A 13,578-nucleotide genomic window follows, 5' to 3' on the forward strand; every position below is an offset into this window, starting at 1 on the left:
GATTTTTACTCAACTGTTTCTCTCAGCTCCCAAGTGTCATTTCCTGTGTTCATCTGGTTATTTGACATGATGAGGTGCTAAAGAGGGTTGTCTTAGGTTTAGATGTGTGGCATGCTTTTCTTATGAACATAAAGGGCATCTTCTCATAGAGTTATTAATATTCTCAGAAGATTAACCAGGTAATTAATAATTTGCCTCAATACTGTTTCAAAACTCTGTCAAGAGTCAGTTTTTTGCCTGACGTTGTAATGAAATGCCTTTTGAGATTTTTATGGCCAACATATCCATCCTTACAGAGTATTGTGTATAATTTTAAGAGTTTTCCACATATACTGTCTTACCAGTTTTTTCGAGACGTGGTCTTGCTATGTTGTGCAGGCTGGTCTTGGGTTCGTGGGCTAGAGCCGTTCTTCCCCCTCAGCTCCTATGTAGCTAAAACCGTGTGTACCACGTACCCAGTTTGTACATGTTGAATCAGTGACGCAGGGATGGGTGGCCATGTATGGATGAGAACTGAGGCTCAAGGGTTGGTGACCGCCCAGGGTCATAGCCAGGACATGACTAAACTGGAGTTTGAATAGTGTTCTGTAAGGCTGGACAGGAGGCAGGTGGCCTTCCCAAGGCTGTTGAGGCAGTGGCTGCTGTAGTTTTTAGGCGTGAGCCAGGACGTTGGTAGGATGGCAGAGTCCTTTAAGATGCCTTAGAGTGTATGTGGTTGAGGCATTAATCTAATTAATTTTAATCAATTAAAAAGTCGAATGTCAAATATTGGGGGGAAGAACCTGAAAGATCAGAGAACTGGGAGCAGATGCCACTTGCTTCCTACCTGTCTCCTTTCTGAGTCCAAAAGGGCTGAGATCCTGTCTGCACCCCTCCTTTTCACTTCCTGTCTCCACCTCCCAAGTGCTGGGATTAAAGGTGTGTGCCACCACCATCTGGCTTCTGTGGCTAGCTCCACCCTTTATTTATTTATTTATCAGAACACAAGCAAAATATCATATAACATATGGTGGCCTGAACAGCAGTGGTACAAGGAGTTCCCATGGGCAGGGGTGAGAGTGATGTTTTATGGAGCATAATTGTAGGTCAGCTCTCTCTGCCACCTGCAAGGGATGCTAAGCTGGGCAGAAGCAGATATTTGAAGCATGCAGTCAAGGAGCTGGCACAGTGGATCTGGTGAGGAACGTGTGGCAATGGTAAGGCTGGAGAAAGCTCTGGAAAATCAGAGTTGAACTCTGTCAGGACTCTCCAGACCTTGGTGTGCTGTCCTTGATACTTGGGAAAACCAGGACATGAGACCCTTCCCCTATTGCTTTACCACGGACATCACACAGCTGTGTCCCTAGGGCTCTGGCTGTGCGCCCTGTGACTCTCCTGTGACTCTCATATGTGGGGTTAAGGGCCTTTCTCAAGAACTGGCTTTAGTGACTCCACAAATGCCAAGTGAAGTCACTGCCTTGTGGCATTGCTGTCGTCACTGTCCTGAGATAAAATAGCCTGGAGGTGGAATTTGAAGGACACAGGACAGATGACCGCTGTCCTGTCTTAGGGCTGCGGTGGTTACTTTGCCGTGCGCATTGGGTGCAGATTTGCTTTCCCAGTTGCTCTCAAGTCTGCATTGCTTCAGGTACCCACACCTTGCTGCTTTACATTTACAGTTTGAGGAGAGTTCAGAGAAGAAGTCCAGTGTGTGGCCCCTCTGTCTACCCTGGAGCTCCTTAGTACTCAGTCAGGGTTCCTTGGGAATGAAGGCTCTGAGACCCGGCTGTCAGCCCATTCTGGGTCTACCCTCTGCTCTGTCCCTGTGCACCTTCCAGCAGCTCTTGGTTCCCTTTTCCTTCTTCCAGGGCCCCACACAGCCTGTCTATCCCCACCCAGAGCCCCCTCATCTAGGCTCCATCTGTCTCCAGTGCATGGCTTTGAGAGGTCCCATCATGTACCCTACTCTGTGTTGAGCCTGCCCCCCCATGTGTTGAACACTCCCAAACTATTAGCCTTCATGGCAGCAGAGAATGTGGGTGGAGGCTCTGTTTCTTCACAAATGCTTCCTCTCTGTTCTCTGGGTGCTGTTACCCTATTGGTGACCAGGTCTGGGCCAGGTGCTTAGGTCTTCAGCACACTTGTGCTTACTGCTTATCACTACGTGAAGCCTCCCGGGGCTAAATTCACAGGCTGCCCACATTCCTGGGCATCTATAAACGGCGACATACACAGTATTGCTTTGAGATGATCAGCTTTTTATTTATGATAAACCATTCTCCTCAGCAGTGGTCTGATGTGAATGGTAGACACGAGATGGATACAGAATTTGTTCAGTCAGGTATCAGGGAGCCCCCACACTTCTGCCTTGTTGACGGCCTCCTGTGCTCTGCCCATGTTCCAGTAATGCCATCGAAGGAGCCTGTCTCTGCCCACATCCTGACTCTCGGTGTGCAGCACCACAAGACTTGATTTTAGAAGAAAATATGAATACAGTTAATCTGGCCAGGAGGGCACTGTATTCTCCCATCCTGGTCACCTGATGACCAGCTGGCTCTTCCATCTGCTCACTGGGAAGAAGGCCCTGCGGATTTAGGATGGCCAGGCTGGGGTGGAAAGTGAGGAGTAGGGGGCACGTGTGTGTAAGTTTATCACAGCCCTGGTCTTGCTGAAGAGGCAGAAGTCAGTGGCAGCGGAGAACAGGTACCTCGAAACTGTGGAGCCAGGGGATGACCCAGACTTCTGAGTAGCAGTGTAGAACCTGAAACAAGCAAGCAAAGGGCTTATCTGAGGACCCCAGCTGCCAGAGACTCCGCCCACCCAGGCAGCTCCTTTGGTACCCCTTGTGCGTGCCAGACAACTGGGAACTGTGTGACTGTGTGTGCACACATACTCTGTGCTCAGGCAGCTTCCCCCATCCCCACCTTCAGTTTTTATCTTAAAAATCTTCAAGAGCGTATGTGTCTCACCTATAGTTATGATATATATATCTGTGTTGAAGTTTCCCACGCAACGCTTGCTTTTTCTCTGTAGAGATCATATGTAGTAATATAGCACATGAATTGTATGTATATATGATGAATATGTATGTATACATCTAATGTTCTATGTATGTAGGTATTATGTATGATTTCTGAATTATTTGAAAACTTTACCTGCTGTAATCTCCCTATCCCTACTCAGAGTATTTCTTTGCAGAGGCCTCAGGAAGTGAAAGCCAGGTGGATTAGGTCATGTGAGGGGCAGGAGGATACTGCCTGTCAGCCCTGTGCCCCTTGAGAGAGTGCCTGCCCCTGCTATCATGTCTTCATGACTGGGAGGGAGCATCTCTTTGGGAATGAGGTATGGAGGTACGCTGCTAGTGAAGGGACCACAGTCCTGAAAGGTGAGTTGGGTGATGGGGACCAGGACTCAGTACACAGACTCTTCTGTCTTACCCGCTTTAAGGCAGGATTGGTTTGGAAGTCACAGTTGTCCAGATGGGGGTGCGCCGTCTTCCTGCATGTAGTTCTACCAATTTCCATGTTCAGCATGTATTTCAGGCCTTTCACCACCTGAAGAAACCAAAGACCCAAGAACTAGATTAGTTGGCTTAGGATGCAAGGGGTGGGGGTGGGGGGTCACTGCCTCTCCAGCTGCTGAGGAGTGAGGTAAGGAGAGTGCTGTAGAGCTGGGCACGGGGGAGGCACCTCAGGACTTGCCAGAGATCCAGACTTCAGCCACCCCCGTTCCTTGCCTGCTGGCAGTGCCTTAGAGCCCCCTCTTAGGTAGCTGCTTTCTGCCTGGAACTCTGCATTCTGGAGAAACATGAGGGTGGGGTTGCCACAGCCACAGGGAAAGACCTGCCCTCTCCCTCTTTTCTGTTTTCTCAGCCTATGTAACAGCCCCCAGTAACCTGCCGTGGTGTTTAAATGGGTATCAAGCCTGCTGACCTCTCCACTCTTGTGGGAACTAATTATTTTGACCTTCTCCTCTTGGACACAGCCATGACTTAGCGCTTTTGTTGTTTGTGGTTTCTGTATGGTTGGAGGAAAGTTCCTGAACTTTTGGTCCCAGTCTTAAGCAAGTAGTTTGTGATATAGCCCCCAGCATCACGAGAATACGAAGGAGAATGCTCATGTCCCTTGTGGGGGACCTTGGGCTCTTGGGCCCAGAGATCTCATTGTCTGAGGCTGGTCCTTGAGTGCTGATAATCCCTTTCTAATAGAACACTACACTCTTAAAAAGTTTATAGTTGCCAAAAGAAGAGTATAGAAGCCACCCTGATGCTGTAACCCAGATCAAACACGAATGCTGTAAAGCCATCCTCCTCCTCAGAGCAGGGTCTTTCTGTAGCCTTTTCCCTGCAGGCCCCAGCACACAGCTTGACATATCAGCAGGGTCTGCACGGGTTCTTTATGTACAGCCAATGAGAGGTTGCCAGGCGTCTCTCTCCTGATGTTAACACTTGGTTTTGGGGCACAAGGATTAGCAAGGCAGGCTGTCCCCTCTGGGGTACTCAGGGAAGGAAAGTTCAGAGTGGATATAATCAGTTACTAAGAAGGCTGACTTTGAATGGTGAGTCTTGAGCAGGCTGGGGGAAGAGTGAGTTTGTGGGTCTGAGAAGGGAGTTGGCCCAGCTCTAGGAGGAAAATGAATGGATCCAGTGAGAAAATAGTGCAATGGCTTTGCAGACTATGAATGAGGGATGAAGACAGGAGTTGGCCCAGACCCTGGACCCTGGTAGGGCAGCTCCTATTAGTCCTGCTGTGCCCTTCCTGCTGGGCTGTCGGCCTCTGTGTACCCTTCTAGGACCCTTGTTACTCTGCTGCCATTTCTTGTTGCTATTGATGGACTCTGGCCAGAGGCTTGGTGGTTTTACAAAGAAAAGATCCCCAGCTGTCATGGTCAGCTCTGAGGGACACTGGTCTCAGCTGCAGCACAACTCTGCCCCGATGTTGTAGGTAATGTGACCCAGTTTGCCAGATCCGTCCTGAGGTGGCAGCTCTTGGTCCTCCGCACCTGTACCAGGGCCTTGCTGACCCGGGACTCCTTGAACAAGAAGATGTCATTTGTGGAGTTGTTGAACTTTTCCACACTGTGCCTGGCGGCCTTAAGCACTTCTGAGTCATTGGTTTTTATTGTTTTGGGAAATCCTGGCTTCACACTGATGTTCAAATCTTTGCAACAAAAATCTGAAAGAAACAAATGAACCAGAAAAAAACATTGATGCTACGAAACACTGGATCCATGGGTCATGTCTCATCCCTGGTGGTACCCACTCCTCTCAGCGTTGCAGCCCTTGCTCCTCCTCCACCGTCACCTGTGTGTCTGCCTCCTGTTTACTCGGCCACCAGAATATTGTGTATCCTCATTATGTTCTTTACCTGATGCTGAGGACAGAGGCCATGGACTGTACAAAAGCGTAGTTCCTGTCCTCTGGTCCCTGCTAACATGGCTTTTTCCAGAACCCAGGTTTATTTTCGACGTGGGGCCCCAGGCAGTAGAACTCCAGACAGGAAATGTGTTGATTTGCCCAGACTGGGTTTTGAGGGCAGCTGTACTTCCCCTAGTGCCCCTTTGTACTTTTCCACCTTCTCAGAGTGGCCTGCGTCCATGTCTGCTTAGACACACCTGTGACCCCATCACCTCTTGTGCACTGGCTCCCAGGGAACTGGTATACAGATCTCCCTTCTGTTGAGGAAACCTTATCCCTTGAGTTTTGGGTCTAGAATCTGGTTTGCTGTGGGTGTGAGGAGTGGTCAGTTGATTTCTCCCTAGACCTGTTTTCTGGCACCAAGGGGTCCATATTTGTGTATAAAAAAATTGGAAAATGGCATAAGGGACGTCTCTCTTATGGCCAGGTAGAACTGGAATCCCAACTTCCCTCTTGGGATTTTCTGCTCCCAGAGGCATGGAGCTAACAGATCCTGGAGACCCACCTCACTGGAGACCCTGACTCAGTCCCTTGCCTAGCTCATTCATAGGATCAGTTCCCAGAATCCCAGCTGCCAGGGTGACCCAAGTCACGGGGGAGGGGGGCAGGGCTTGGCCAGGTGTTTGCATTCACCCACTTAGCTTCAGAGTCTAGAGTTTATCATCAGAAAAAGAATCAGTCAACCAGTTGGCTCCCTACAACAAAAAGTGGCTTGTGGTTCTTAATGTCTTGAATTTGGGTTTCTCTTTTATTTTCAACTTTTTCTTCGGTGGTCAGGGGTGAGTTGCCCATGAAAATCAAAAAGGGCTGCTGAGATGGCTCAGTGGGTCAAGGCACTTGCTGCGGAGCCTGCTGAGCTACGTTTGATCCTGGAAGGAGAGAACCGACACTCGGGTTGTTCTCCAACCTCAGTGGTCGTCCACATGTGCCCACACGAAAATAAATACGTGAATACAATTAAATGCGATACAAGCAAAAAGCCCAAGGCTAGCGGGGGATGGGATAGAGGGCTTTCACTGGTAAACTTATCTTTTTAAGACTTTGCTGAGATATTAGTATGTGGGTGACTGCAGCTGGACACACCAAGATGAAGGTGCTGGCTGTTGTGGCTGTTGTTATAGCAACTGTAGATCCCAAGTTCCCTTTGAGGACAAGATGCTCCTCCATCCCAGTGATTGAGTAGGTGGTTGTTGAGGCCTAGTGGAAGTGGAGGGAGAAATGCCTTTTACCTTGGCCGGGGAGGTTAGGAATTAGTACTATAGGTAGATGACAGCCCAGGATCAGAAAACAGGAGGGTCTGGGTCTCATTGGAAGCCTTCTGTAGAGCTTTGGGGGGAAGATTTCAGGATCTGAGGCCAGGGAAGGAGCTGGGCTTTATATTAAACATGGTCTTTAAAGCAGGCTGTCCATGTGGCCCCTAGAATCTTGATGCCCAGGGTAGGGCGGGGGGTGAGGGTCAGGCCTGTTGGTCCTTCCCCAGTCACACCGAATGTGAGAGGTGGAGGTAGCTCATGTCAGCAGGGAGGTCCTTCAGATGTCAGCGATCTGTCAGAGAACCTCGAGTGAAGCACTAGAGATGGCTGTTCCCGTTGCTTATTAGGAGCTGAATGGGGGGAGCCAGGACAGTACAGCAATGGTCATCTGCAGCCTGCTCTGTGCAGCTCACTACAGGTGGAGGGGAGGGTGGGAGAGCAGAAGAGTTGTGGCCTATGGGACACAGGACTTTGGGGTGTCCCATTTTGTGAGCAGGCAGGGTTTCCAGGAAAAGGCTCCCCAGCTAGAGACACAAGATGCAATTACAGCTTGTTGCTGCTGCCAGGCTTTCTAGGCACAGGCCATTAAAGCCCTTTATCCTTAAGAAAGTAGCATGGTGTTAGTGTGCTCGTCCAATAGGGCTTTGCGACTGGATCAGATCTGTAGATTGCCCATAGCTGGATCCTGCACTGTGTCCTCTGGACTGTTCCGGCATGCTCTCTGGCTGTTTATGATGTTCATATAGAGGCCAAAGAAAGTCTGAGGACTGGGAGGGCTCTGCCCAGCTGCAAGTGAGTCACCCATGTAATGTACCTCTTAGGGTCCCCCATCTGTCCCAGCAACCCCCCTCAAGTCTATGTCTTTGCCATGAGTTCTGTGGGTCATACTTATGCTTCGAAGCCCTGAGTTGTGAGGGTGGGGTGGGTTTCTTTGAGGCAGTATTGCTTCCTCATGCCTGGACGCTGGTACTTCATAGGGTTAATTTTGTCTTTACCAACTGGGGCACAACCAGTGTTAGAATCTCGGCTGTTCTTATTGGCTGTGCTGACTTGTGTGAGCAACCTTTTTGAGCCTCCACGTTCCATCTGCAATAAGGCTGATGATGACACTGGCCTCTCAGGGTAAGAATGAATGAGGCAGTTGGTACGAAGCAATAGTGCCAGTGTTATTCAGTACCATGTCAGGTACAATATGGTCACAGCAAGGATCTCTGAGGACAAAGGTAGTCACTGAAAATCCTAGCAAACAGGCTGGGCCAGTAGTCTGCTCAGGCCCAGACCCAGCCTGCACCAGCTTCTAGAACCTTCTGGGGGAATCTGTCAAACCCAGACCTCGTTATGCCCATAGCCCTTGCTATGTGGAGCAGGTGGCTACATGGCTCTGAGTTTCTTGCCTAAGCAAACAAACCTCCCGCTGGAGAGGGGCATGGGAAGAGGGAGAGGGTGAGCAGCAGCAGGGAACCTTCTTGGAAGAGGTGACACATTGAGAAAGAAGGCTCTCCATTCTCACCAACAGCCAGTGAGTGTGGCAATTTCCTGAATTCTGAAGACTGGGGATAGATACCTCCCTGGGCCCTGCATGTGGGTATGGGCAGTTTAACTCCTGGGCTCAGAATGAAGCCATGTGCTCAGATCAGACATAATCAGCCTCCCTGTTGCCCTTGCCTTGGACTCACAGAAGGCTCTAGAATCTACTTCTACAGGAAGTAGGGAAGGTGGTGTGTGTGTGTGTGTGTGTGTGTGTGCGCGCGCGCGTGCACGCATGTATGTGTGATGACTGTCAGCCAAGGTTCCCAGCTGTTTGAGTCCTAAGAGGGGCCTGAGCGTACCTCATGTTGTGGCTGAGGCCCTTACTGGAAGCGTCAGGAAGGGTGGTACCCGTGGGTGAAGGTGATGTTCTTTAGCACAGCAGAGCCAAGGCCTGACCACAGACTTGCAAGCAAGGGTGGGTACGGCTGGGAGTACCCCAGGCCTCCAAGCACCTTTGAATGTCATCACTGAGCCACTTTCTCTAAGCCTCGGGTCAGGACCAGTTTACTGGTCACTTCAAAGGGCAGGCTGGGCATTCAAGAATCCCCAGCTGGTAGGTAGGGGGCCTGTGGTGGTGGTCTCAGCTTCCAGTGTGAGGGTGGTGTTCATTTGGGTCTGGAGCGGAGAAGACAGAAGTGGATGACCCAGAGAAGCTGCTGTGGGCAGGAGGAGTGGGGAGGACTCCTTTCTGCCTCACACACTAGTGGGAAAGTAACTGGTAGAGATGGGGATCTCTCCCCCAGAGGCTGCCCTCCGGTATTACCGATCACACTGCAGATGTGGCCGCTCTGTTCCGTGAGGTCCCAGAGGAGGCAAAGCACAGCACTTTCCGAACACTGAGTATGAATAATGAAACCCTGGGGGCCAGGTGAGACAGCTGGTGCCGGTGCCCTCCCCAGACCTCTCTCAGAGGCAAAGAGGGCTTTGTAGAGTGAACACCCAGATTCTGCCTATGTCTCTCCCTGGACAACTGGGACAAAGGAACGGGGTGGCAGGAAGGGTTTCCTAGCAAGCGTGAAGGCTGCAGGGAGCAGGGCACAGGGAGGCAGGGTCTGTGGCCTGACCTATGCTTCATCTGTCTCTCCCGCCAGTGCTGTTAACTACCTGTTTGCCAACCACCCCTTGCGCTGCCATGGCTTGTCCCTATCTCAGAGCAGAAGCTGCACTCCCCCCCCTCCATTCTTGTATTATTTCCACGGTGCCTGATTCACAGCAAACACATCGGGTCTTGAATTCTGAGGCTGTGCGCTCTACAGACACTCCACTGACTTCTTGACACCTGATTTGCTATGAAGGGGGAGCCCACATTCCTGGTGTCTCTTAGGTATTCCCTTTCACTGTGTGTTCCCAGAACCCTCTGCCTGATCTCCTATGACTAGACTTAGCCCACTTCAGACAGGAAGAATAACAGAAGTCTTATGCCTATGTGTGTGCTGTCCTCCTTTGGTGGGAGATGGTCAGCTATCAGCTTTCTTGTCCATTAGAGGCAGGGCCCCCAAACTTAATCTATATGCTGAATCTGCTTGCAGGGGTAGATACTATCCAGCTCTCTGTGGGCAAACAGACATTCATGACCGGGTTAGCAAGTCAGCTAACTTGCCTGTGCCTCAGCTTCACAACACAGGCGGCCTCCATCCCTCACTGGCCACCATCATGCTGACTGCGGGAAGGATGAGTGTCTTACTGGGGTCCCTGTAGTAAAGTCACAGTCAGGAGAGAAAAGCTTTCAGATACAGGCTGTTTGACCAAGACCCCTTACCTCTGCCTCTGTCTCTCTGGTGGGCCCTAGCCCAGAACAGAACAGATATTGTTCTCCTAATTCCTGCGGCTGCTGCTGTGTTTAATCTCTCATATCTACTCAGCTTGGAAGTAGCTACTGCAGGATCCACAGCCCCTTGCGTAGGGTCTTTCCCAGGACTCCCAAGAGTGTCCTGGAAAAGTTGCATGCAGGCCAGGGCCCCCATGCCTCCACGACTACAAGATGGCCAAGACCAGAGGACCTCTCTCTTACCTGGGGAGTGTGCCCCGTGGGAGTCGGAAGTCAGGCAGCCGAGGGCAAGCAGAATGGCCAGCCACATGGTTGACCGGGTGAACGGCAGCATGTGGTAGCCAAGGCTAACGGGGTAGACGTGCTTGGCAAGTGGAGCCCCAGGACCGAGGCAGGGTGGGATATCCTTGATGGGGGCGTGGTTTCTCGCTGAATCATTTTAACCAGAAGCACTTCACCTCCAGGACTTGGGGCCACAAGAACAACCACTTCCTATAGAGAAGTTGCCAAGTTGCAAGCATTTGCAGGGGGAGGAGGAGAGACCCGTGAGCAAAGCATTCTCCCTGCTGCCCAGGGGGAGAGGGAGTTTTCCACCGCCCACCACACGCGGGAGATGCTGGTGTGAAGAACCCAGGGGATTTTTGGAAGCAGAATCACTTGACTCTCCTTCTCTAAATTTACAGCCTCCCCTGCCCCCTGCATCCTGCCGTTCTGCGTAGCCCTCCTCGAGAAACAAGAAACCCTGTTGCCCTTGGTATGAGCGGCTTTACCTGCAGGAAAGCTGTTCGTCCTTCCCGGAGTTCCCGAGGAGGAGCGTTGGCATGTGGCCTCTGTACCTCTGACAGAAACCCGGCACTGTGTGAGCTGAGTTACGGGTCACGGCCCACTGTAGGCTCAAAGCCCTGCAAGGAGAGGAAACTGTGTGGACAAAGGTCTGATTCTGGCCATGACTCTACTTCCTGCCCAGCCCGTGGTTTAGTGTAGGTGCCTGTAGTCAGCTATCTAGATCTAAACCCAGGCTTTGCTTCGTGACACCTGCTGTCACTAGACTAGGAACAACCCGTGTGCCACAGTTACCTCCTGGGAAACTGTGCTGGAGTATTGGGAGCCTTCTTAGTATAAAGGCTCAGCAGGAGTAGAGCAAGCTCTAACTGGCTCTGGTGTGTGGAGGCACATTCACCTCTCAGAGAAAGGTAGCTAGGCGAGAAAGGTAGCTTGGAAGGATGCCTGGTTCTTACTTGCTCCTGAGGAGGCCCATGGGCCTCTCAGACTAGCTGACATACAGATGTAATCAAATCCTGGGGGCTCAGGGAGAAGCTCTGCTCCAGGGGACTCCTGCTGGGTTCTACTGAATTCCAAACAGAGCAGCCAGGGTCTGTGGGACATGGACAAGCTATACAGTCTGAGGTCCCAATAGGTTTCTGGGTGCATTGAGGTTTGTTGTTTGGGGAGTTTGGTATTTTGTGCTATGCATAGTGGGTGGTGTTCAGTAAGTGGTGGCTGTAATGGCAGCTCCTGTGGCCCTTCCCTGTTGTTGGATACTGTTTGTTCATTCCGGGCCACTAAGACCTGAAATAATCACACAGAAACTATATTATTTGCAATACTGTTTGGCCAATAGCTTCAGCATATTTTTAGCTAGCTCTTACATCTTAAATTAACCCATTTCTATTATTTTATATTTTACCATGATGCTTGTGGCCTACTGGCAAGGTTCCAATGGACCAGTCATGTCTTTCTCCTCTGGTGGCTGCAGTGCATCTCCCTAACTCCACCTTCTTTGTCCCAGCATTCAGTTTAGTTTTCCTACCTAGCTCTATTCTGCTAAGTCACTGGCCGAAACAGCTTTATTCATTAACCAATAAAGGCAACACATATACAAAAGGACTTTCCACACCACTTCCCTGAATGGCTTTGAGATCCTCAGTTTTGGCTGCTAGGGTCTGGGACACAAGATCTCCCAAGTATATGGGATTCACTGCTAGTGCTAACTTCAGTTTCAAACATCCACGGAGGGGCTGTATATCAGAGCATAGCCCTGAAGGATAGGAGAGGGCTTTTGTATTTCCAGTAGTAACCAGAGTGTCAGTGGTCTAAGTGGGAGCTGGCAGTACATCAAGCAAGACTGGCTGCTTGGTCTTCACATTGCTGAACAGGGTGATGTAGTAAAAGGACAAATCTCAGGGATTTGAGTTCCCAGCTCATGTGCTACATAAAGGACCAGAAAGCTTCCGTGGAGTCCTAGAGGAGAGCTGTCTTCTGTAGCTGCAAAGCTAAGATTGCTGAAAAAAATTAAATACACAATCTCATTCTCCAGTTGTCTGGATTGAAGTTTCAGCCCTGCAGAAAGCGTTTGAAATGAGAACACTGATGTGAAAGAATGAGATCCTGTGGGTTGGGATGGAGGATATGGGAAGAGTCCAGTGGAGCAGGGATAGTGAGTCCATGAATTCTTTTTTTTAAAAAAAATATTTATTTATTTATTTATTATATATACAATATTCTGTCTGTGTGTATGCCTGAAGGTCAGAAGAGGGCACCAGATCTCATTACAGATGGTTGTGATCCACCATGTGGTTGCTGGGAATTGAACTCAGGACCTTTGGAAGAGCAGGCAATGCTCTTAACCGCTGAGCCATCTCTCCAGCCCCAACTCCATGAATTCTGATGGGTCTTCTTTGTCAGTGAAAGAGGTGATATTCTCAGTGGGCCAACCCTGGGTACTGAGCCTGAATTAAGGTCAGCCTCTGTGAAGTCCCCAAGATACTGGGCCTGTCCTTAGGTCAGCATGTAGATAGCCTCCTGGGTACTAAGCTCATATACTGGCCAATGTGGGGCAGCCCCTAGTTACTGGATCTACACATGCATAGGTTGCATAGTGCAAGTGGCCCTGTAGATTCTGGTCTTGTGGCACAGGGCCTGGAGTAGGGCCAAAGTGTGAGGGTACCTCTTGGTTCTGGGCTTTAAGTAGACCAGCCTGTAATGATTGGATCCTGGGCCTTCAGTTTGAGGCAATGTGCACATGGGTGCCTGGGTATTGACTTTAAACTGAAAAGCATGCAGTTGGCTCCACAAGTACCAGTCAGTACTCTGGTGGGCAGTTTGCAGCTTGACCCCTGAATACTGGGTCTAACGTGGGGCTCAGTTTCTAGTGACACCTAGGATAAGATACCTGCCCTGAATTCAGCAATCCATGGGTACTGGGCTTGCCTTAAGGGCAGATGTAGATAACCCTCTTGGTACGGGTCTGTCTGAGGAGCCATGTGAGGTCAACAGCATTGTTACCAATCCTCACTGTTTCCAGGATGAAAGCTGCTCTCAGGTAAGCAGAGAAGCCTCTTGAGCACTGATTCTATTTTAGGAATCAGCCTCTTATGCCCCCCTGGATACTGACACTTCATGAGCATAATGGCAGACCCACTTTGGTAAAAGGCTTGCCCTGGGGAATTGTGTTAAAGCAGATATACTTTAGACTGGGTCTGCCTAGGGGTCCTCATGTGGGCAGCCACCAGAGAACTGGACCTATACGGAGGCCTTTATGGAGGATGTCTCTGAGTACTAGGAAGATCCTTGGGTGTTGTGGAATATTTCTTTACACTGTGTGATGAAATGTCACACTAAATGGCCAATAG

At 50.2% G+C, this 13,578-nt stretch overlaps 1 protein-coding gene across 1 annotated transcript; it reads right to left on the reverse strand.

Moving 5' to 3' along the window:
* Nucleotides 1-2,216: 2,216 nt before the first annotated feature.
* Nucleotides 2,217-10,854, reverse strand: Cst7 (cystatin F). The gene is made up of 5 exons (XM_048453428.3): nt 10,717-10,854; nt 10,190-10,438; nt 4,981-5,153; nt 3,417-3,533; nt 2,217-2,740 (listed from the first exon to the last, which is right to left on the reverse strand). The coding sequence occupies exons 2-5, from the start codon at nt 10,278-10,280 to the stop codon at nt 2,663-2,665; spliced, it is 459 nt and encodes a 152-aa protein (XP_048309385.3). The 5' UTR covers nt 10,281-10,438; nt 10,717-10,854; the 3' UTR covers nt 2,217-2,662.
* Nucleotides 10,855-13,578: the final 2,724 nt, after the last annotated feature.

Source organism: Myodes glareolus, chromosome 10 (assembly GCF_982192425.1).
Source record: "Myodes glareolus chromosome 10, mMyoGla1.1, whole genome shotgun sequence".
Lineage (NCBI taxonomy): Eukaryota > Metazoa > Chordata > Mammalia > Rodentia > Cricetidae > Myodes > Myodes glareolus.

Excerpts from the sequence above, each read along its gene's own strand:
- Cst7 (XM_048453428.3), bottom strand. The coding sequence starts at position 10,280 with ATGCTGCCGTTCACCCGGTCAACCATGTGGCTGGCCATTCTGCTTGCC. Across the intron at positions 3,534-4,980 it reads TCAGCAAGGCCCTGGTACAG|GTGGTGAAAGGCCTGAAATA; the intron begins GTGCGGAGGACC and ends TGGTTTCTTCAG. Across the intron at positions 2,741-3,416 it reads CCAATCCTGCCTTAAAGCGG|GTTCTACACTGCTACTCAGA; the intron begins GTAAGACAGAAG and ends TGCTTGTTTCAG.